This window comes from Eleginops maclovinus, chromosome 19 (genome assembly GCF_036324505.1).
Source record: "Eleginops maclovinus isolate JMC-PN-2008 ecotype Puerto Natales chromosome 19, JC_Emac_rtc_rv5, whole genome shotgun sequence".
Classification (NCBI taxonomy): Eukaryota; Metazoa; Chordata; class Actinopteri; order Perciformes; family Eleginopidae; genus Eleginops; species Eleginops maclovinus.
In genome coordinates this window covers 10,553,907-10,577,894 of record NC_086367.1, presented here as the reverse complement: position 1 = coordinate 10,577,894, position 23,988 = coordinate 10,553,907, and the positions used below count along the sequence as shown (strand labels likewise).

Here is a 23,988-nt window from a genome sequence, read left to right as displayed (position 1 = left end):
GATCCTTGATTTGTTTCAATGGTTGATCTTTGTCATGATATCGTTAGGCCTCTGACATCTTTTCCTGTAAATGCTTGGCTCCACACACAAAGCACTTTTAATAACAGCTTTATTGTTAGCTTTTTTTTCCTTCTCCATAACAATCTGATATGGTTTATAGTCACAGGCCAGGACATGGAGATTCTTTATAATCTAATGCACAAAAGTGTTATGTTTGACATAACTGCACATAATTTACTGTGATCCAGCTGAGATAGAAGTGTACATGGATAAAGTGCTATGCTATAATTAATTAATTTTAAAAAGGAATTAGTTTCTTGCACTTTGGCATAGTCAATATAAAACAAAAAGAAATACCATATTTGTCTACGTTGACTTATTGAAGGCATCCTCTTGTCCTTTAGAATAATGAATACACCAACAAAATATTCAAAAGCAAGATTTTATTTGTATTTAAAGTTCCCATTATATCAATCCAACAGCAGCAAAATATAAAAATCTGTTGATTTATTTACAATGCATAATAAGGCATCAACACAGTTAATTTGAATGGTGTTTTCACAATCATTTTGTTAAATAACACAAATTATAAAATGATTAGTCATCATGATTAATCACAAATCTTAAATATATCAGAGAGCAGTCCTGCATTGAACCTTTAACACAATTACATGTTACTCCTCTTAATAAACATTTCCATTGAAGTAGAAACCGAGTCAACAATCAGTGCAGCAACAAAAAGGCCACTTCAATTGGCCATGTAGATATTTCAGTTCTTTAAACCAGGAGTGAGGCCTGCCTTTGGATATATCGTCAGATATCAATGATGGCAAATATCTCTGGTTTTTCCTTATCGTGGATCTGCATTGCGGAGTATGTGATTGCTTTCACCTCTGTTCCCTGGATTAATGAAACAGAAAATCACACTTACAATACTCGGAATGCACTCCAATTATTTGACTTTTTATCATTTAAGTTACATAAATATTATATAGATGTTGTTTATATTAATAAGAATGAAAATATAAGTGAAAACCACCTGTCCTGTTAATATTTACGTTTAACGTACAGCTGTCAACTCTTCACATTCTTACCTGTGGATGCTTTTCCAGAGAAAATTCTTCACCCCATCTTTAATAAACAAAAGAAAAAGGATTGTATGAGAAAAAGCATCTGGAAAGTAGATTGATGAAATAGATAAATAAGATTAGATAATGAAAAATATAAGAAATAAGCTAAGGGGGTGGGAGGAGTCTTGTGAAGTAATACAGAAAACTGAGATTTCTGGTTCATAACATGCTCTTAATGTCTTTCATTTTGTAAAGCACTTTGAATTGCCTTATAAGGTGCTATATAAATAAACTTCCCTTCGTGTGAATGTGAAGAGGTAAACCAACTTACCCAATAGATCGGATCTTAAAGTTTATTCTGTCTATGTGCAAAACTTTGATCTCCTATGGGATAAATGTAACACATAATCATGACAAAAGAGGAACACAGGAAAAAACTAAATGAATAAACAAGATTATGTTTCTCAATCAAATATAAATCCAAATACATGTTATGTAAATAGTGCACAGCATTGATAGCAAAAATGTCCATCACCCAATAATAACATACTCACCCTGGGAACAAAGAAGAGATCTGCACAAAACTTATACAACCAGTCATCTAGGAAGTGGAAAAGAAGGGACTCGAAGTCGTCACCTTTTGACAAGGGATTAAAGTATGCAAAGAGTTTGTTTTGTTGATCTGGAAAGTGCATGACTGGTCAATGAACAGTAGGGTCCATTGAGGGTCCCTTTTGTTGAACATACAGCAACAAACCATCTATATGTGTGCCCTCACCCTGTGATTCCACTTCAACAGTATCAAGCGGTTCCACTGTCTCTGTGTCCGTCATGTAGCCGAACATGCCCATGGCGCACTGCTCAAAGGCTTCCTCTAGAGAGTTTCCCCAGGAGTGAATTCTTGGAAGAGAGAGAGAGCAGTAAATATCAAAGTATGCCTACTAAATACCAGAGAGACTAACAAAGATCAGACAAACACTTGACAAAGATATGAAAACACACTCACTGTACATCTGCAGTATGATCAAGGTCTGTAACAACGACAACACATGGTGACATGATTAGTGGTCTGATGTAAGTACATCTATGTTTTTTATCCATTTTAAGCAACTTTATACTACTCTTCTACATCTCAGAGGCATATATTGTACTTTTTACTGTACTATTTTTTTTAAAAATGTTTAATATTACAATTCTAGTATGTGCTTACTAAGGAGACAATGGTTTGTTTCACCCTGCTTTCACAAAAAGTATACAGTGGGGCAAAAAAGTATTTAGTCAGGCACCAATTGTGCAAGTTCTCCCATTTAAAAAGATGAGAGAGGCCTGTAATTTTTATCATAGGTATACCTCAACTATGAGAGACAGTATGAGAAAAACAAATCCAGGAAATCACATTGTAGGATTTTTAATGAATTTATTTTCAAATTATTGTGGAAAATAAGTATTTGGTCAATAACAAAAGTTCATCTCAATACTTTGTTATATACCCTTTGTTTGCAATGACAGAGGTCAAACGTTTTCTGTAAGTCTTCACAAGGTTTTCACACACTGTTGCTGGTATTTTGGCCCATTCCTCCATGCAGATCTCCTCTAAAGCAGTGATGTTTTGGGGCTGTCGCTGGGCACCACGGACTTTCAACTCCCTCCAAAGATTTTCTATGGGGTTGAGATCTGGAGACTGGCTAGGCCACTCCAGGACCTTGAAATGCTTCTTACGAAGCCACTCCTTCGTTGCCCTGGCGGTGTGTTTGGGATCATTGTCATGCTGAAAGACCCAGCCACGCTTCATCTTCAGTGCCCTTGCTGATGGAAGGAGGTTTTCACTCAAAATCTCACGATACATGGCCCCATTCATTCTTTCCTTTACACGGATCAGTCGTCCTGGTCCCTTTGCACAAAAACAGCCCAAGAGCATGATGTTTCCACCCCCATGCTTCACAGTAGGTATGGTGTTCTTTGGATGCAACTCTGCATTCTTTCTCCTCCAAACACGACGAGTTGAGTTTTTACCAAAAAGTTCTATTTTGGTTTCATCTGACCATATGACATTCTCCCAATCCTCTTCTGGATCATCCAAATGCCCTCTAGCAAACTTCAGACGGGCCTGGACATGTACTGGCTTAAGCAGGGGGACACGTCTGGAACTGCAGGATTTAAGTCCCTGGCGGCGTAGTGTGTTACTGATGGTAGCCTCTGTTACTTTGGTCCCAGCTCTCTGCAGGTCATTCACTAGGTCCCCCCGTGTGGTTCTAGGATTTTTGCTCACCGTTCTTGTGATCATTTTGACCCCACGGGGTGAGATCTTGCGTGGAGCCCCAGATGGAGGGAGATTAGCAGTGGTCTTGTATGTCTTCCATTTTCTAATAATTGCTCCCACAGTTGATTTCTTCACACCAAGCTGCTTACCTATTGCAGATTCAGTTTTCCCAGCCTGGTGCAGGTCTACAATTTAGTCTCTGGTCTTTTTTGACAGCTCTTTGGTCTTGGCCATAGTGGAGTTTGGAGTATGACTGTTTGAGGTTGTGGACAGGTGTCTCTTATACTGATAACAAGTTCAAAAAGGTGCCATTAATACAGGTAACGAGTGGAGGACAGAGGAGCCTCTTAAAGAAGAAGTTACAGGTCTGTGAGAGCCAGAAATCTTGCTTGTTTGTAGGTGACCAAATACTTATTTTACCGAGGAATTTACCAATTAATTCTTTAAAAATCCTACAATGTGATTTCCTGGATTGTTTCCCCCATTCTGTCTCTCATAGTTGAGGTATACCTATGATGAAAATTACAGGCCTCTCTCATCTTTTTAAATGGGAGAACTTGCACAATTGGTGGCTGACTAAATACTTTTTTTCCCCACTGTATGTACTTTAGGAGGAACACCAGCGGAATACTTCTCCAGAGAGCTGCATATGTTGCTGAAACTTAGTAATACTGTCTGCAACATTGAGACATCTGCCCCAAAAGGTCCTGGTTAAGCACTTCTAACACAACTGGACATATTTAAAGTTTATGTCACTTAATCGATAGTACATTACGTCTACTAGAGTAGGCTCATGTTGGAGACTGTTTATAAAGGGTTTCTATCACTGAAGTAAGGTAATCGAGCTAAGCTAGCGAAGTAATGTATCATAACTTACATTCATATTTTTTGTTGATTGGCGGGTATTTGGACTTGGTAGCTTTCTGTGCCTCTGTCAGGTCTAGCTCTCGGTCGTCCATTTTAGCTGTAAGCTTGTTCAATTATTTGTAAAATAACCAAAACAAATGACTGAATGTTGCATGTGACCACAGACTGTCCAACATGTATGGGAAGAGGGCTTTCAGGATGTTGTCATAGGGTGCTGTAACGACTTCCGGTCGGTGTTTGCTGGATGCTGATTGGTCAGTCGTGCTCTACGGAGTTGGCGCCATTGCAAGCCTCGGCGCTGTCTACAAAGCGCTCCCCCACATATTTTCTATTATCTATTTTCTTGCCAGTATTAGTGGTTAAACCACGAAACAATGGCTGATAAAGAGGGTAAGGCTGTTCACTTTTTTGAATTAGCTGCTTAAATATGTGCGTGTGTGTGTTGAATGATAGAAACTAGCAGTCAGGATGCACCGGTGTCTGTTGGCGCGCCAGGCTGCATCACCTTTCATTGTTAAAAACCAATCAGACTTTGCCGTTTGCTAACATTAGCTGCTAGCAGGCTTGCCATGTACGGGTTGTAATTTAGAGTGCAGATTAAGGTACTGATACACTTGAAGAAACGTGTTGCTCAGACTCTTATTAACCTCTTATTTTAGATTTGTATTTCTTTAAATTAAAAAGTGTGCCAACGCCATTTTATCAGCAAAAGAAATCTTAGTGTTGTTAGTTTAAAACGGATAAGACTTTGCCGAGTAGGGTATAACTTTTATGTCACCAAGGTATCCTCTTTTAAGTCAAGGATAATCAAATGCTGCATGTCTGACACCATTATATCAAGGCTTTCTAGTGCTAAAAATAGTGATTTCGCAGGTGCATTTGATGATGCTGTGGAGGAAAGGGTGATCAATGAGGAGTACAAGATATGGAAGAAGAACACGCCTTTCCTCTATGATCTGGTCATGACACACGCCCTGGAGTGGCCCAGCCTCACCGCCCAGTGGCTACCTGATGTCACCAGGTAAGAGGAGCTCTGCTGCACCTGTACATCCACCAATAATGTGGCCTTTGATAAATGAATGAGTATATTATTTAATTCACTACTCTTTACAGGCCAGAGGGGAAAGACTACAGCGTACACAGGCTGGTTTTGGGAACACACACGTCTGATGAGCAGAATCACCTTGTCATTGCTAGTGTTCAGCTTCCTAATGATGATGCGCAGTTTGATGCTTCACACTACGACAGCGAGAAAGGAGGTGAGCAACAATATGTGCATGGAAAGCTGTGTTGTGTTAAAATCTAGCATTTATTATACAGGGTACCCAGCTGCTTATTGCAAAATGAATGAATGAATTGATGAGTTTACTATGTTCTAATGGAAAGTGGTTATGAAATATAAAATCATTTAAACTGGTTATTAAAACTTCCAAATCACATAGATTAAACTAATTAACTTTCTCATAAGCCATTGCAATACTTTAATATTAACTTTGTGATTCTATATCATCAAATTGTTTCAAATTGACATCTTGTGGACATTTTAATTGCTTCTAATATTTTTGTGTGAAATAACGTTTGAGTTGATAAAATGCTTGAGACATTATTCTGTCGTGGATCATACTCGGTAGAAAGTCATTTTGTTCGAACTGTTCATTTGCAACAATCATAACTGTTGTCCTTTTTTTCAGAGTTTGGAGGCTTTGGGTCTGTCAGTGGGAAGATAGAGATTGAGATCAAGATAAACCATGAAGGGGAAGTGAACAGAGCCCGCTACATGCCGCAGAACCCTTGCATCATCGCCACTAAGACCCCCACCAGCGACGTGCTGGTCTTTGATTACACAAAGCACCCCTCTAAACCTGGTAGGAGCACGGCCAAAACACATTTTCTGCATCAAGGGTTCTCTTTTTGCACACATTTTTTAACGTACATATTTATTTATGTGTTCTGAAGACCCTTCTGGAGAATGCACCCCAGATCTGCGGTTGCGAGGCCACCAGAAGGAAGGCTATGGTCTCTCCTGGAACCCAAACCTCAGCGGCTGCCTCCTCAGCGCCTCTGATGATCATGTAAGTAACCTGTCATCAAATGGCTGAATTCTTCTGTCTAGTAGTGATTTTCCCTTTTTAATTTGAAGTGATGAACAATATCTGTGTCAGATTTTGCATGGTTCCATGTAAAAGGGAATATTTGGGGAATGCTTTTCATTAGCCGTGTTAACAGCATAGTAAGCATTATGTCATTTTCAGGATAGGAGCAAAGAACAGATAATTTTGTGCATGTAAATTGTATGGACTTGTTCAAATAACTATGAATTATTAACCTGTTTGGTACTGTTTGATATAACTGGTCTTTCTGTGATGTCAACCCACATACTGTCCTTTTTTACAAAATCATTTCAAAACTTTGTGTATTTTTTTCATTGTTCATACATTTTCTTACCCATCTTTGCTCTCTTTTACAGACAATCTGCCTTTGGGACATCAGCACAGTGCCCAAGGAGGGAAAGATAGTGGATGCCAAGACGATCTTCACAGGCCACACGGCCGTGGTGGAGGATGTTTCCTGGCACCTGCTCCACGAGTCTCTCTTTGGATCCGTGGCCGACGACATGAAACTCATGATGTGAGCATCCCTCGAGTTGGTAACAAATTCCATGGACTACTGTGATGGTTTTAAGAAAAAAAAGTTTAAAATGTAATTGTTTCTGTTATTGCAAAGCTGGGACACACGGTCCAACAACACCTCCAAGCCCAGCCATGCAGTGGACGCCCACACCGCTGAGGTCAACTGCTTATCCTTCAACCCCTACAGCGAGTTCATCCTGGCCTCTGGCTCTGCTGATAAGGTGGGTCTTTCTCTGTAGAGCTGTTTCATAGCATGTATCTGTTCAGTGAAGCAGGATCTGTCCTCCTTTAGTGTGAGTTGAATCGGTTAAAACTCAGTACTTGTGTTTTTAGACCGTGGCTCTTTGGGACCTGAGGAACTTGAAACTGAAGCTGCACTCGTTTGAGTCCCACAAAGACGAGATCTTCCAGGTAATAAGTGACCACGAGTTCACTTAAAAGCATCTGAAATAGTTTGTTGAACATTCAGAGTTATGTTTCATTCTCAAATGTTCTGGTACAAACACTGCAGTCATTACATTTGGTGTACTGGCTGTAGAGATTTATGTCTTTTCTTGAATACAATAAAACGAGAATGCATCTTTGTGGTGCTCAGAGCACATAAATAAGCCAAATGCCACCTATTTCCATTATATTTGAAAGAGGGAAGATATCTCTACAATCATTATCTCCAACACTTGCCAACTTGCACTCAAAAGGGATTGTTAGATACCACTACAAGTGAAGGAAAAACATTTGATTTCTAATTTCTAGGTGAACTGTCCCTTTTCTTAGGGGATTGGTAGCCCATTAACTATGTTCGGGAATGCGGCTTGCCATCCCACTTCTGCATCTGGCTATATGACATCAAACAAGTTATTGCTTTCATCCATCTGATTTGAGTCCCAGAAGCCATTATAACAAAGGAATACTGTTGAACCAGTTTAAGGTCCAACCTAAGACCTGTAAGAATCTTAGGTCAAGGTTAAGCATTGACCTCGGAGGAGGAAATCTGGCTAGGGTTACCTTCTAGACACAACTAAGCTATAGTCCATAGACTTTTTCTTAGTGTTAGGTTTTTTTGCTATCAGAAATGTAACACCTGGCCCATCTCTACCCAACAGGTTCAGTGGTCTCCTCATAACGAAACCATCCTGGCCTCCAGCGGCACCGACAGGAGGCTCAACGTCTGGGACCTCAGTAAGATCGGAGAGGAGCAGTCACCAGAGGACGCTGAGGACGGCCCTCCTGAACTGCTAGTCAGTATTGACAAAAACAACTACTGCATGTGTTTTTAAGAGAATAAAAAATGCTGTATTGACCCATGCTGCTCTGTTCCTCTCTAGTTCATCCACGGCGGACACACAGCGAAGATCTCAGACTTTTCTTGGAACCCCAATGAGCCGTGGGTCATCTGCTCTGTATCAGAGGACAACATCATGCAAGTCTGGCAAATGGTAAGAGCTTGGGCAAAGTACATCCAAAGATGTGGGTTTATAAAGAACAGTAAATATCAGAAACGGCATGGATATAATTCTGAAGTGACTTTATCAACATTGAATACCAGTTACAGTGAATATACTTTCTTCTACAGGCTGAAAATATCTACAACGACGAGGACCCAGAAGGCGCTGCAGAATCAGAAGTCCAGGCATGATTTTCTCCACCTCTCTTCATTTCACCTGCTTGTAAAATATGGAACTATTTTCCAGTGCTGGGTGCATATGCATTTTTCTCCAAATCCTATTTCTTGGGAGCTTTGTTTTTGAAAAATGTTTAAAGTGCATTGTCGTCTCGTTTTGAGGTATTTAAAGTAAGTCTGTGTTTATACGTTTTTTAATGTCCCAGTGCTTCAGTTTTGGCTCGCCATGAAACCACCACACGTGTTCAACATTCAGGTTTTCTGTTTGATGGTTTTCTTTCCCTCATCATGATCCATTTTTAAATAAAATTGTACATACTATAGGCTCTACTTGTATTAGCTTGGTATACATAGAATTCCTTTTCCAGATTGTGTTATTTCTGTTTTTTGTTTTTTCTGTGATCTTATATTCATAATAAAATATTTACATTAAATCAGTTGGCTTTGTTTCTTGGCTAACCATGCCAGATGGTAGGTAGGTAATTATTAGTCTGTAGAAACAAATATAGGCTTCCAAGTTTGAATTATGCTGCATAAGTTATTTATATCTTTTTTATTTATCTTATTAAATAAAATGCTGTCTTGTAGTTTGGAATGGTGTACACAAGCATGTTAATATCTACTGGGGAAAAAGAAATGAGGGACCCTCCCCTGCAGTGGCTTCAATGGGTTCATCAGAGCATCTGCAAAACAATACATTTTTTTGTCATTTTCTAAATCCTGATAGTGACATTTCACAGTAAATAAGTAAAAAGCTTAGAGAAAACATACCTCAGGAATATCAGTTCTTTTGAAAGGCCATCATTATGATCCTCCAAATTTTTCTTAGATTCTCTTTGAACTTCAAACTCCATTTGTAGTTCTCTCAGAGTCTCTTGTAATTTCTCCACAGTCTCCTGCAACAAAGATAATCCTCTCAGTTTGTGTACTTTTACCAAGCATCCTTTATAGTTTAAATCACACCGGACTTGAGTACCTTGTGTTGTGTGACACTCTCCTCCCTATCCCGCTCCATCAGAGTGACCCTCTGCATCAGACAGGCTCTCTGCATCTCCAGTCTCTGTATGTCCTCTCTCAGGGGCCCCAGGCTGGCCCTCAGGTCCGTAGCCTGCTCCCTGCTCTTTCTTAAGGCTTCCTCCCCAAACTGCCTTCTCTTCAGCAGTGCCGTGAGCCGAGGCTCGTACCAGCCCTCCAGCGTCCTCATGCTGCCGCTGAGCCGCCGCTGCAGTCGAACTGAAGCCTGCCGGCACTGGCCAGCGTCGCTCATGGCCCTGGGCCTGCGGGGCCTGGAGGTCTGGTCCCTCAGGTTGTTCAGCTGGTTCTGCTGGGCCTCCTGCAGCTCGGATAACTCCTGGGTCAGATTCTGGATGTGGGCCTTGAGCTCCTCCTATGGATGAAAGGACTCATGATTCTTGCACATAGTAACTTAGTGGTTTTATGTGGTATTGGTTTTAGTGTTTTACCCACTTTTCGACAACTAATAAAGAGTGGATAACAGATTCAAAAATGGAACACCTCGTGACTATATTTGGGACGAAAAGTACTTTTTATTGTGATAGCTACATTCAACATCCACAAACATTCAAATGTATTCAAACACTGAGAGTACATGCTAGAAAAACAAGTACAAAGAAATGACTGAAGCCAGAGAGAGCCGGTATAATTTTATTTATAAAATGTTTGTTATGGAAGATATCACGCTCTCTATGAAGCTTTAGGATTTCATGTGAGGACATAAGGGAGTGGTTTATTTTTAATCTGGTGAAAACACCTCAGGCTCTATGTTTGTGTTATATTAAAAGCTAAAAACATGGATCACACTATCAAAGAATCTAAAGAAAAGCCATTGTTTGGTAATCTCAAATAAAGGAAAAATATGTATATATATATAAGTGAAACACCTCTTAAACCTCAGAACAAACCACAAGTATCTGCAATAACCTGCCTCAGTAAATGAGGTGGTTCTTACCTGTGTGACAGCAGACTGAGCCACCTGGTACTCCTGTTCAGCCAGCGTCACCTGGCTCTGGATGCAGTCTCTGGCTGTGACAAACAGTTTCCTCTTCACCTCCTTCACCTCCTGATAAACAGCCACATAATCCAGCTGAGCCAGCGTGAGCATCCTCTGCATCTCCACCAGCTTTTCTCTCAGATGCCCCACAACTCGCAGCATTGGCTCCTGCAGACGGAGCAGCTCCTGTATCAGCTCGTTCCGCTGCACCTCCATGTGGGACACTTGCTGGATGCAGTGTTCGAAAAGCTGCCCCAAGTCCTCCATGAACGTTTCGGTTTCAGCGTCAGCATGGCTGTAGCTCTCATTCTCTAACCCTGTGTGTGAGTCTTCATAGGATGGCATGTTTTCCACATTTTCTGTCGGTTTTTGATTGTCCATGGCCATCCAAGAGACACGCTAGGAGAAGAAAGGAGAAGGAATGAACAGCTATTAATCAAATAACCCACTAGATTAATTGATTAGATTGTGTTTAAAATCCCTCTAATTCCTTTGATGCTATTTTGCATAACAATTACATGTTCATTTAATCATGATGAAACACTCAAAGGAGCATTACATTGAATAACTTCATTGTCAAAACCTATACCTTCTACCGTTTAGCAACAATTCAAATTCATTTATATTTCTACTTACTTTGTTTGGAGATAACAGTCCCGACAGCTGTAAAAACAGTGCTTTTAAGGACGGCTCTTCAGTGTGTCTGTCTCTTGCAAAACAGAGGCACACTTTGTGTTTATTAATAACACTGGAGGCACAGGGGAAACTCTATCTAAAACTCTCTCATACCCCGACAGGGACTCATAAACTGTGTCAGCGCTAAGGGTGGCCTGGCCTACATGCTCTGGATTCATCAGCTAATACATGTCTGAACCAGCCTGGGAGCCAGAGAGAGTTATATTTATACAGCTGTTTTTATGTGTGTCTAAGATGGTGTTGACATCATGACTGAAAAGTGTTTGAGCAACAACTTTCCACAAATGTATTGTGCATTCCACACAAATCTGTGATATTAGAGTGAAAGGAACAACACTTTATTTACAACATTGGTGATTAACTACTTAAGTACAAATCTATTTTTAAAGAGAAAGCTTCCCACATTGCATTTGAAGAATGTACCTCTGTAATCAAATCCATCCCCAATAGTCAATTACATTTATAGAAAGCTATGAAATAAACATGAGGTTCCAAGATTGTGTGCAATATTTACATAAATGTTACTGTTATTATTAAGAAACCGATGTACAGCCACATTAAAATATTTGAATACTAGGACACCATCTGGAAAATATGGGTGTCAGTCTCATTTGGGGCAAAGCAATGCTTGTTCATTTTAGTTTCTGGATCAAAAACAAAATTGCAGAAACTTTTGAAAATATATCCAACAAACATTTATATTTCTTTGGTTGTTGATGAATGTTTTTTGATACAGAGTACTGCACAGGCAGAAGTGACAACATAGCTGGCCTAATCTTTTAATAGCTTCCTTCAGTATCGAGCTCAGCTGCCCATGAAGTTTGCATGATTCATATACAGTATTTGTTTGTAGTGCTTTGCATGCTGCCTGACAAATTCCTCATATGCAAAATAAAGAAACATAAAAGACAATCCTGTAAAAAGAGTACCCTAACAGGATTGCTAGAAATAGAACATATGGTAATCCAAAGTGCCCTTATGATTGAATTAATGCCCATGGCCACTGCATTGTCACCCATTTAAATAAATATCAATAACAACATGCATCTCCAAAGTGGTGATTATTATTATTTTTAAACATACATGTTGATTTATGAATTTTGATTTACTCAAGTACTGTACTTAAGTAACATTTTGAGATACTTGTACTTTACTTGAGTATTTCCATGTAATGCTACTTTGTACTTCACACCACTACATTTATTTTATACCTTTAGTAACTTCACAGATTAGGATTGATGTGAAATATAATCAACACTTAGTTAGACTTTCAGTTACACCTGGAGTAGATTCACAAGCTACCCTGAAGCATACAAAGGAATTAAACTAGCTGCATCTTTAACAGCTTTGATTAACACATTATTGCATCAATAATCAAATTAATCAAACATCAAAACACATGATATATATTATTCTGACATGGACAAATTTGCATAATAAGTACTTTCACTTTTGGTACTTTAGGTATATTTCTATGCCAATACTTTTTTACTTTTACTTGAGCAACATTTGAATGCAGGAACTGTACTTGTAACAGAGTATTCCTACACTCTGGTACTCCTACTTTTAATTAAGTAAAAGTACCTCTGTTGAAAACATTTCTTTGCATTTATAAAAATCTGGAATTCTAAACTAAGTGTGTAAAAAATCCTCACCTTCTCCCCTTTGCTCTAGGACTTGTTGTTCCTCTGTCTCGCCGCTAGATGTCCTCACAGCTCTGACCGCAGCCCCTCGCGCGCTCACCTGCGCGCCCAGCTTCCTCCAGGTAGGAGCTGCCGATCCTGAAGACTTCTCCTCACTTCTCTTGTGCGGTTCACCGGGGCGTCCTCACAATAACGGCACTGACAGCAGGAGAAGTCACTTCAGCCTTACACCGAGCAACAAACGGACCTGTAGCTGCGCGCACAAACACATCCACACTCCAGTCGCTTCCTGAAGTGCGTTTTCGCGGAAATGGTTCACCTGAAGTTGTCCTTCGGATGGTGAAAGTTTGGAGTTGGAGACAGCAGGGAGACGCTTCAAATGGAGAGAGGGTGAATCAATCCTTCTGGATCATAGAAGTACACCAAGGTAGGAGTAGTTGTTTACTTGGTTGTTGTTTAAAGAAAAAGGAGTCATTCTTAGCATTTATGTGTTCTCCTTCCTCATGAAGTATTGTAAACTATGCGTGTCGTGGTAAATATATAACAAACAGAATGTAATGCTTTACAAATCAGTTAAAACTTTCATTTAAATAACACCAGGCTCGACTAAATCAACTTTAAGGATTTTTTTTTCAACTAAATCTGTTGCATCATGTTGTCGAGTGAGTTAACCACAGTGTTTGCAAAAGATACAAAAAAAATCTTGTAAAACATTTAAGAAGAGGCTTTTAAATAAAGAAAATAGTCCCAACATGTGAAAAGAAAAAAAGTTCTACAGTGTAATCAAAGTGAGATACAAATGGGTAGCAAGAGATCCAGGTTGTGTATAGGCATGCATGAAAAACTAGGTGTGGGAGATTTGCTTAACTTGGCCTTGAGGGATCCTTGGTGAGAGGTAATTTAAGACCTGTAGTGCTTCTCTCAGCTTATGACAATGAACACTATTGTGTTATTTCCCTTCACTGACTCTGCAGCAAATGACTGTTTGAGTGCAGCATGCCCTCACTTTAATTTATGTCAGTCAATGACAGTCTGTGCTCTTCCATTGATCCTCTGCTTGTTGATTAACCTGACAGAGATAACATGACCATGTCTGTTATTAGGGGGTCTCCTCGTCTCTGTTTGTCCACCTCCTCCCCTGCACTTTAGACCTCTAGCTACAAATCCAAACTTCTCTAAAAACTCTGCAGCACTTCAAGCAAACAAAGGTTGATGAATGTTGTTTTTTCCATCTCCATGGCTTCACTTTAACCTCTTGTACCCTCTGCTAGGTGAGGCATAGACTTAGCCATTTGTTTAGAAAGGGTGTGTCTCGTACCGGTGCTTCTTCTCCCCCAGCCTGCCATGCCAGGGCTTGTACCCATGGAGATTACAGGTGTGTTATGTAAGCATTGGAGATACAGCAGAGCAGGGGAGATACCCGAGAGTCAGGGAGAAGTTTGAAGTAGAGATGGGGATGAAAGATGAGGCAGGGAACAGGATAAGGATGTCACCGGAAATGTACTTTCTTAAATGGACATGGTGCCAGGTAGGTTTCTGTTGTTGACTTTGTTCACCCAGTGGCAGCTCAGTGGATGAAATGGCAGAGTGTTGGTCACGAGAAGGAACAATTGGTGTCGTAATAGACAAAATCACATGATTATTTGTGTGAGAGTTGATTTGTGTGTCATGAAGGCCTGCAGAGAGGGCAAACTTTTCCTTGATGAGTGGGACACATCGTCCTGTTAATCACAGGGATTTCTGTAGCTGATGAGTAATTCATCAGTAAGTCCTCATTAACGCTTGTGATAAATTAAATCAATAGCGGATAGGGGCATTAGGCATGAAGGCAGGCTCATTTCTGATATTCCGTCTGATGTTTTCATTTGCCCTTCACACAATTTCTGGACTTCTTATTCCTGCTCTACATTCTTGGGAGACGGCTCAGGCGACAGTCAGACTGAGGAAACTACAGATTGAAAGGATTTCTAAGCAGCTACAGAGTTTTTGTTTTGTCTCTCTGTGACACCGAGATGCCAGGATGTATTTTTAAACCTGAGTGTCGAGCTGTGTTTGCCTTCTCTGTAGGCTGGTCAGCGCTGCTCCACAACACTTTTTTCTTTCACCCCCGAATGACCTGTCAGATCAGGGGTCTTCAGCTCCACAGAGGCTGCAGTCCAGACTCAGACCCCTGGCAACCCCTGGAAACAAAGCAAACAAAACACTAAACAGCTCTGCCACTGTCTCTTACAGTGCCAGAGAGAAGCTAAATTGCTTTATTTTTCTGTACTTTGGAAAAATAACTGTTAACTTTTGATTATGGGGACATTGATTAAACGCATTTTACTTTAAATTCCTACAAGATTAATTATATATATATATATATATATATATATATATAGTATATAGTTATCTACTAAAAGCAACAGTTAAATGTGTTTTTACATTTATATCACGTACCAGGGAGGTGCACTTCTTATGCATTGTGGACATCCACTGTTTATCAGCAGCAGCTCACATTTCAGCACTGAAGTGATTACTCAATCTATTGATTACTTCAAAGAAAAACGAATCTGCAGTAGTTCATATCAATTAGTCATTTAAGTGTTTTTGTTTACGAATAAATGCATAAAAAATACTCACAAATCTCCTGTTTTTGGACTAAATGTCACATAAAAACACAGATGGGTGAATATTAAAGTCATTTACTTTGAATATTTTATGACATCAACAAAGTCATTAATCAAGAAAGATATTATCAGAATCAGAATGGATACAAAATAACCAAAACTCTCAGGAAACTTCCCAAAATAATGCAATCCCAAACCTATGTTTAAAAAAGTCATCCATGTGTGTCTTACGTTTTTTTATACTTCGATGCACACATTTTCTGTGCAATCTGTCTACAAGTCACGCCCCTCTAAATAGAAATACACAGTAAACGATTATCTCGGCCAGTGCGCACAACCCCATGTTATAATCTTATCTCGAAATGACTTTCATGCGCCAGCAATTACCCCTTTTCTTTCATGGCTCAGTCTCCTAGGCCACTGTAGTGCAAGAGGGATGTGTGGCAGGGAGGGAAAGGGAGACAGGAGAAGGAGGGCGGCTGGGGAGGAGGAGGTAGAGCAAGGGGGTGAAAGCAGATTTGGAGTGAAGAGTTCCTCAGTCGGCAATTATCAATCTCTCAGGAATGCATCTGCTGCTCTTACCAGACAAGCTGCTGCACGGCTACAGCGGCCCTGCAGAGCAGCAACTTGCATGGACACACACACACGCACACGCACGCACACACACACACACACACACACACACACACACACACACACACACACACACACACACACACACACACACACACACACACACACACACACACACACACAGTGTCCATAACCTCAGTGAGTTCAGTTATATAGAGTTTTTTGGTTTATTTGTGTCATTATTGTGTTACTCTGTGATGTGTTTATTTTTATCACTGTCATTACCAACATGTTCTTTTTCTGAAACTGTATCCGTGTTGCAGCAAACAAAGGGACCACATAATGTCAGTAAGGGCTTGTGTTTCTGTCCAAGTCCTTCAGCACCACTGCCTGTTTATGCTGATACGCTGGTATGGAATCAAACGGTAGGAAACTTGTGGCTACGCTAAAACTCTGCAGTTGACATTTTCCTGTGGTATTAGGTCTCATTAGTTCTAATTCTTGTAATCCTCTCTATACTTCCCTTTTAAGATGGGCATTTTTTCATTGAAGTTGCATGATCACTCCCTCAATGCTTTCAAAAAAGGCTCTTCAAAATGTCGAAACTCATCCATCAGACTGCATTTGAGTGTGCAGAGTTGTAGCCCAGACACGGTTGCTTAAGTCTGCTCTTCTTTGTTTAATAATGCCTACAGAACAGGGCCAACGCCCTCATTGATGCCTGCAGGTGCTGCACAGTAACACTAGTTTTTGCACTGCCCACCACTTACAATTGAGTTACAAAGTGACTTCAATTCTAGCTAAAAACTATTATTTTCCAAACTGGTTGTTAATGTAAAGCCTTTACTGGTTACTATTAGCAGGAAATCTGGAACAGATCCAAAACATCCTTCAAAAAAAGGAGAATATGAACCTTGGTTATCTGTTATCTCCATCTTCGGAAGACTAAACGCATTCAGCCTGACCTTAACCTCGCTCACTGACGGCTGGATCATGCCATGTGAAACCCTGCAGCTCGAGTGTAGATGTGAATGGCCTCCTGGTTAAACTGAGCTGGTCCTAATTCAAACAAAGGTGGCTGCCTGTATCACCGCCACTCCCTCTTGGCTTTGCCTTATCCCCATGAGGCATTGAAGTCTGCTCCGTCAGTTACCCTGTGTGACTCACTGCAGACAAGAGTTGCAGTTCCCCGCCACTGCCCGGGAAATGCTCATTGTTCATATTTGCTAGAGTTGCTGTTTTTTCTTTTTGTTGCAGTCCAACTTAAACCAGTATTTTAATATTGTTCTCTACCACATGGGTGCGGGTTAGAAATTGTTCACAATCATAGGAAATTATGATTAAGTCCTTATATCTTACTCGTTTAAAAATCATATGAAAGGAACATGCAAAAGCACCACTTAAAACCTTGTGTTTACCAAAGATGTTCTCTATATTTTTGGAGAAAGTCATCCAGCATTAAAAAAGCATTTTAAAAAGTCTAAACGACTCATGAAAATGTTATTTGACTAAGGCCAAACAAACGATAAGTCAACTAACTTAAAATGTGCGCAACAAATCTATACAACATACTTTGGAGAATTGTTTTCAATTTCTCTTTCACATGGATCTGCAGAGGGTGTGTGCATGCTTAAGTAACCTAAAGTAGTTTTTAGACATCTAACAAGAACTGGATTTCCCTCATTCTTTTTAAACACGAGTTTGTCAAAGAAAGGCACAGTAGAGCCCAGTGTTCTTTGGTATATCTATGGATTTGAGACTGGATTTTCACAGTAATCTATGCCACTGTTCTTTGCTTTAGGCAAGACAGGTGTCACTGCTTTGCTTTAAGTCTATTAACCCTCCTGTGTATACGTTTAAAGATGACCCACTCAGGAATGTATGTCCTGGAGCTCTACTCCAAGACAAGTACAGAATCTCCAGATATACTCACAGTCTATTTCATGATGACAGTGTATAAACTATTATCAGTTCCAGTGTACTGAATGTGTACACACTATTGTCAATGTCAGATAATCAGTCAGTGCTGCAGGTATTGACTCACTGCGTTGAGGTTTGCTGTGTTTGAGTGGTACCTCCTGTCCAATGTGAAGCCTGGTGTCTTTTGTAAAGGATAAGTAAACAGCATGTTGGAACACATGCCTGTTCCGGCAGGACTGGGGCTGGGCTGGGAAACCACAAGCGCGGGTTTAGTGTGTGAGAGAGAGACATAGAGAGAAAGAGTGTGCATACAACCTTTTTGTTTGTCACTTAGCTTAAGGCATATGACTTGATCATGATCTCTCCTGTTATATGATACACTCTTATGTGGTGCAGCGTAGTTATTGATTTTGGAGGTTTTTATCATGTTTTTGCTACAAATCCACAAATAACACATTTTTTTGCTCCTTTTTCAGTTTGTGAATGAACTTTTATGAATTGGGGCGAGTGGTTAGTAACTGCCTTGACAATGAAGCAGCTCTACAATAAGGATGTCAGCGTTTGAGCATTAACGCAAAAGAAAGATCGTGAGTCTAACAGAGAGGATTGTGACTGGCACCTTTTACCTGGATAAACCCAAAGGTAGATTTTTTTCCTTACGTAAAAGACCATTTATAAAATAAAAAAAGGAGGCAAAAATTAAATAGACGTCATCAAACAACCAGTGATGATTGTAAAGTACACGCCAGCGAGTACGTCACCTCATTACATTTGTTTGTGAAGCTGAAATTGCAGGTTTTTATGTGTAACCACAGCAATGGAAGCATGAGTCAGCTCCTTGTGACCGGACTGCACAGACAGTCTGCTGGGTGGTCCTCCTCCGCCATGTCCCGGAGTTCTTAGAAATACTGTGGTCCCTCTGTGATTGAAGTAATATGAGGAGTTGTTGCACTCAGAGTAGTCTGTAGGCTTTAAATGATTGAAGCGGCCCCTCTCCTCCCCAGAGACGCGTCTGATTATTGGCAACTGGAGCCAATGCAGATGCACAGATCTTAGTGATGCCCAAATGACTGTAATTTGGAGCAGGAGAAACACGGGGCTTAGTGCAGGGAGAGGCCTGGTACTTTTCTCCAGAGAAGATGGATGCTTTCTTGTTATTGGCCTTTCACTAGAACCTACTCCTCCCGGCTGCTCTGTACAGACTGCCTATACTCTATCAGATTCTACAATTTATACAGAAAAGTTTTTTTAAACGATTTACGATTAACGGATTATCCTATCAGTTGGGGATTAGTTTTCTGTCAAATAATCTTTGTTACTCTTCCTCTAACACCATAATCTCTATCAAAACTGTGGTTTTTCTAATAATTTGGATTAATGATCAAATTCCTGCAAAGCTAATACCTTTCCCTTCAGCTTTTTATAGTACTATTTAGCAAACGTTAGCATGTTAACATCCAAAATTAAGACAGTGAACAGGCAAACGTTATAACAGAGACATTTAAAAATCAGTAAATGTTCTGTATCTGTGGAGTTTGACACTACTGTTGAACCATCTACTGCTTAAATATTTAATGTATCAAAGTTAAAAATCCACACAGCATCTTTGATAATATCTGCTAAACATTAGCATGTGAGCATTGGATTGTATCGTGAAATGCTAGCATGCTGACATTAGCAACTATCATCACTTTGCCTTAGTCCAGCCTTAAAGGACAGCTCATAAGGCTGTAGATTCGTTTCCATTATGAGCACACATGCCTTAATCAGTTGGCAGTTTATCAGGTAGCTACACCTTACTAAACTAAAGGAGTCCAACACAACAGTCCTGCAATAAAGATTACCTTCATAAAGGTTCAGTTTTTCAGTCAAGATTTGACTGATAAAAAGTTTAATTCATCACCTATGTTGAGTATAAGACACTTTAAAAAGTGCACATCTGCTTGAAAACTTTCCACATAATGCATCCAAACCAGAGCCCATTAGACCCTCATCACGACTAACCCTTCAGCATTACAGCAGTCTTTAATGATGAGAAGCAGTTTGGAAAAGTCACATTTGTAAACCTCATTGAACATGACATAGGTTTCTGTGGTTTAGCTTCATGTCTTGTTAGGACCACATCAAGTGAAAGAGGTTTGGTTGTATTTCTCAGTCCAAAAAGTTTCATGAACTTTCCTTCCAGCCTTTGTGTTCTTATTTATAAGCTGCGACTCCTGTCATCTTAAGAGCTTGCTCCTGCTTTTAGCTTGAGAATTTAGAGATAAGTATCCAATAAAGCAACAGCTGGAAGAAGCACAGAGTAAGCTGCCTCAGAGTAGAATAGTTCAGAGAGGTGAAGGGGTGGAGGAGGCGATGAGCTCATTCTACACGGAAAAATAGATTAAGGAACACAATGAAACATAGTAACATGGGCACTGCTCACTAAAAACAACTCGATGCACATTGGTGAATATTTATTTGTTCTACTCTCTGGCTCTTCCTAGTTTGCTGTTGTGCCTGTGTGTAAAAGTGCAGGAGCTTCACGGGTGCGGCTTTGTGAATTATGACTCCATGGTATGGAATGAAGGGAGCGGTGCCAGAGCTTTCTGTGCAGAACTGTGAAGTTTGGTTTAGAAAGAGTGGAGGGGGGGGGGGGGGGGCCTGTATAGGCTCAGTATATAGGTTGAATGAGCAGTGCCCACGGACACAAACTGATAGATACAACATAGGTTGTCTAAAAAATACAACTTCGCAACTATGGAAGCTGCATTTATTCATGACTGGATTCATCAGATTTTGACTAAGACAAGCTTTTTCCAAAGCATACTTTAAATTGATTTAAAACTTAATGACCGCTTTTCTTCAAGATGAAAAGACTTGACGTGAAACCTGTTTGGCAGAGGTGCTTTATCATCCATCATTGTGAATATTTGCACTGTTTTAGAGGAAGCGTCAACATAACGCTACATCATTTGCAGGAATGCGTGCATGTAGTCAGCCTTTTGATATGGAATCATACCTGGCAGACAGTTATCAGATACCATAATTGTTGTAAAAGCACTGACTTTGTTGCTTCTTGAGCTAAAATAGTTTTTTTGCAGCAGCTAATTCTCAAATATCGGTTGTTTTCATAAGTTATCACAAGGAACTCAAGCACACGTATGGTGTTGATGATTGTGATGATAATGACCTTTCTCTCTCTTTTTTTCAGGGCGTAGCTCCAGTGTGAGGAGGTATGTCAAACCGTGACTCGCTGGGGTTCGGGGAACTCCTTCCCCAGGATGTGGTTGATATTTTTGCACAGGAGAAGCACAGCAAAAGGGGTCGGAAGAAGCGTAGTCACTCCCTGGGCCGGGCTCTGGTCTGGCTGAAGGGGAAGAAGAAAAAGAATAGCTTGGGTCTTGGTCCTGCGCTTGACTTGGCTCTGGACGGACACCCTGCTGGCCATCAGGGTGGACACAAGGGAGGACATAAGTCAAGCAGACTGGCTCATCTACAAGGTAACAATCATGGTAAGAGCCACTTCCAATATGAATGATGTTGCCATTAATTGGATTTGATAGATTACTGTCCTTCACTTATTTTATTATTCATGAGATGGGAATTGTTTAGATGTGGTTGGCGCCACGAGCATCCTTGATCACAATAGTGTCTCTGCCTACAAGATAAGGCACCTTTTCACACACACACACACACACACACACACACACACACACACACACACACACACACACACACACACACACACACACACACACACACACACACACACACACACACACACACACACACACACACACACACACACAACAAATCAAGTTACAATTATTAAACTGTGATGAATTCCCTCTCTCAAAACCATACCACCTGATTAACATTTTGCAGTGACATGAAATAAACCAATAGGAGCCTACAAGGAAGGAAATATCCTGGAAAACATTTACCAATCTAATCTAAAGGAGAATCAAATCTAAAGAATATTTGCTAGTAACAGGATGCACATTATTACCAAGTAATGTGTTGCAACTCGGCTAACAGGGAGCTCTTTATATCTTATCTTTAAATCTAAAGACATTTCTATTGAGAGCAGTTTGACCAGTTGAATATGCTGCTGCTTGGCTCCCAGACATGTGTGTTGATTCACTTGCCTTCTGACCTGCAGCTCACTTTGTTTGCAGGTAAAAAATATCTGTCCTTACCGGGCCTTCAGGTTATGTGGAGGGTTAAGTGTTAAGTGTTGCACTGTGGCGGCCACACCGGACATACTTGGAAGTGAACGGGGCATTTTATTTTAACTTTTTTGCCGCCACATACGTACACCTGCACAGTCAACAACCTGGGTAAAACCCAACCAACACACGTAGCAACAAACAAAAAAACGTTCATTCACACGCTCCCAAGGATATTGCAGCAACACACTTTTCACAGAGCTTTGGGTTCTTGTTGGAGCTTGCACATTTGTACTCCTATGTCAGCACAATAAAGTAAACCAGTCCTGTTTTCTCTTCTGAGAAAACAGTTCCCCCCCCCCCACTATGGGTATTTTCTTAAGTTTTGCACTGTCATTAGTCACACCTTGATGCTGTCAGATGTGAAACACAACAACTTCATCCAGGAAAACCTTGCCCTACTGAGTCAAATTATGCAAAAACCGAAAAAGCGCACACAGTGTTCAGGTTGTCTTGTGGCAAGCGCTTGTGCTAATTGCTTTACAGACCAACGTGCCTACGCCTGATTTATTTTCTGCGTCTTCTCCATGTGGAGGCCCAGAGATTATAGTTATGCTGGAAAGTACAAATATGTACAAACACGTTTTTAGTCTCATCTGTGGTTGTGATGAATGCATAGACAAGAGCGTCAGCATTGACGCATGAGTATGTACACTGCGTGACACAATCTTTGGACTTAAATGTACTACTTTTGGTTAGTTAAACAAGCAGTGTGAGCCTAAGAGTTTTGTAGGAGAAAGTAAACTTTGAAGACAGATAAGGTATTTCTCCTCTGCCAAGGTGAGCTTAGAGACTACCCCCCACAGTGTGTAGAGGCTGTACAATTGTTCTCCTTCACTTTGCCACATATTCACTTTATAACAATTATTGAAATAAGTAGATTTTAAAAAGTTTCAACATTATTGTGAGTTCAGCTGCAATGGATATTCTTTAAATATATTGCCATAAGGTACAAGGCCTTAAGGTTGCAGAAATATGTCACTACAAGTACATGTACATAATTTCCAAGCCGCAAATGTTAACTGTGTATCGTGACTTATGTTGTTGCTGTTGAGCCCTCATCAATCAATGTGTTACGCATGGCATGCAGATCATGGGTGCTGCCTGCAAAATCCTCACCGATTTAAAGGAGGAGGTCAGCAATTCCTAAAATGCATCCAGAGGAGGTTTATTGCAGGAGCATGACACAGTGCAAATGCAACACACTTGCCCAGAAAATGTAATACCTCCAGTTGAGCCCCTGATGATGATCTGTATTGATGCCAGAGGGGCCTCCTGCCCACTAAATGCCTGGTATGGCAGGCACAGTGCCAGTTAATTAAAAGCCATGCCAGGGCCATTTACAGTGAGGACGGAACAAGGGGTTCTGTTTTTCCTGACTACTCCACTCCCTCTGTTGCTCCTCGTTCGGAGAGGTGTACCATAGATCACATGGAGGTGTGCAAATGAGACTAGTATGATTGCCTTCGTTTCAAACTTAAATCAAACTATCAAGATTTTCTTTTTTTATTTCATGAACAAAATATAACGAGCAATTTAATGGTAATTTTGAAATTATTGAATTTAGAACATACAGCATCTACAGATCATCTAAAGGATTTTTTACTCATACGAAGCAACCAATGCTGACGTTTTTCAAACTCTTTTTTTTAGAGCACATTTAACCAGATCGCAATTTATTCAGATATTTTCCATCTCTCAGTGCTTACTTGTTACCCACACTATTGTACAGAAATCAATCTTTAATTCGCATTTACTCATCTCTCTTTTAACTAAAGGTTACTTATTTGTTAAATGGATCAATCTCTCCAAATGGGAATTTATTGGGAGAATATGTTTTTGGGGAGTTGGCCAGCTTTAATTAGAGACAAAAAAAA

General features: G+C 40.2%; 4 protein-coding genes across 8 annotated transcripts in view; 2 read left to right on the top strand and 2 right to left on the bottom strand.

The window, feature by feature from the left end:
• Positions 1-428: 428 nt before the first annotated feature.
• Positions 429-4,414, bottom strand: zbtb8os (zinc finger and BTB domain containing 8 opposite strand). Its single transcript, XM_063908440.1, has 7 exons — positions 4,208-4,414; positions 2,077-2,101; positions 1,849-1,970; positions 1,625-1,707; positions 1,402-1,454; positions 1,095-1,131; positions 429-900 (listed from the first exon to the last, which is right to left on the bottom strand). Exons 1-7 carry the CDS (start codon positions 4,287-4,289, stop codon positions 814-816), a joined length of 489 nt encoding a protein of 162 aa, XP_063764510.1. The 5' UTR covers positions 4,290-4,414; the 3' UTR covers positions 429-813.
• Positions 4,408-8,882, top strand: LOC134881245 (histone-binding protein RBBP4). 2 transcript variants are annotated; one of them, XM_063908435.1, is made up of 11 exons: positions 4,408-4,587; positions 5,071-5,218; positions 5,311-5,456; positions 5,889-6,062; positions 6,154-6,269; positions 6,665-6,825; positions 6,922-7,048; positions 7,161-7,238; positions 7,931-8,065; positions 8,153-8,263; positions 8,401-8,882. In XM_063908435.1, the coding sequence occupies exons 1-11, from the start codon at positions 4,572-4,574 to the stop codon at positions 8,461-8,463; spliced, it is 1,275 nt and encodes a 424-aa protein (XP_063764505.1). In that variant the 5' UTR covers positions 4,408-4,571; the 3' UTR covers positions 8,464-8,882. The 2 variants fall into 2 exon arrangements, with proteins under 2 accessions (XP_063764505.1, XP_063764506.1); XM_063908436.1 differs by lacking the exon at positions 4,408-4,587 and adding an exon at positions 4,867-4,979.
• On the bottom strand, positions 8,147-13,597 carry LOC134881246 (syncoilin-like). 2 transcript variants are annotated; one of them, XM_063908438.1, is made up of 5 exons: positions 12,811-13,597; positions 10,418-10,858; positions 9,425-9,835; positions 9,220-9,344; positions 8,147-9,131 (listed from the first exon to the last, which is right to left on the bottom strand). In XM_063908438.1, the coding sequence occupies exons 2-5, from the start codon at positions 10,844-10,846 to the stop codon at positions 9,068-9,070; spliced, it is 1,029 nt and encodes a 342-aa protein (XP_063764508.1). In that variant the 5' UTR covers positions 10,847-10,858; positions 12,811-13,597; the 3' UTR covers positions 8,147-9,067. The 2 variants fall into 2 exon arrangements, with proteins under 2 accessions (XP_063764508.1, XP_063764507.1); XM_063908437.1 differs by lacking the exon at positions 12,811-13,597 and adding an exon at positions 11,096-11,394 and having other exon boundaries at positions 8,148-9,131.
• The window catches only part of si:dkey-157l19.2 (titin), a 26,736-nt gene continuing 15,689 nt past the window's right edge, over positions 12,942-23,988 (top strand). The window contains exons 1-2 of one of the 3 annotated variants that reach the window (XM_063908432.1): positions 12,942-13,225; positions 21,094-21,382. In XM_063908432.1, coding sequence (XP_063764502.1) covers positions 21,118-21,382 — 265 coding nt within the window. In that variant the 5' untranslated portion in view covers positions 12,942-13,225; positions 21,094-21,117. Of the gene's footprint in view, positions 13,226-16,387; positions 16,406-21,093; positions 21,395-23,988 lie in introns of those variants that run through there. The other 2 variants (XM_063908430.1, XM_063908431.1) reach the window with 2 other exon arrangements.

Coding starts and splice junctions, on each gene's coding strand:
- zbtb8os (XM_063908440.1), bottom strand. CDS start 4,289: ATGGACGACCGAGAGCTAGACCTGACAGAGGCACAGAAAGCTACCAAG. Junction 1,971..2,076: donor GATCATACTGCAGATGTACA/GTGAGTGTGTTT, acceptor CTCTCTTCCAAG/AATTCACTCCTGGGGAAACT. Junction 1,455..1,624: donor ATCTCTTCTTTGTTCCCAGG/GTGAGTATGTTA, acceptor TTTATCCCATAG/GAGATCAAAGTTTTGCACAT.
- LOC134881245 (XM_063908435.1), top strand. Junction 5,219..5,310: donor TGGCTACCTGATGTCACCAG/GTAAGAGGAGCT, acceptor TACTCTTTACAG/GCCAGAGGGGAAAGACTACA. Junction 6,826..6,921: donor GACGACATGAAACTCATGAT/GTGAGCATCCCT, acceptor GTTATTGCAAAG/CTGGGACACACGGTCCAACA.
- LOC134881246 (XM_063908438.1), bottom strand. CDS start 10,846: ATGGCCATGGACAATCAAAAACCGACAGAAAATGTGGAAAACATGCCA. Junction 9,836..10,417: donor CTCAGTCTGCTGTCACACAG/GTAAGAACCACC, acceptor TTTCATCCATAG/GAGGAGCTCAAGGCCCACAT. Junction 9,132..9,219: donor AAAGAACTGATATTCCTGAG/GTATGTTTTCTC, acceptor ATTGTTTTGCAG/ATGCTCTGATGAACCCATTG.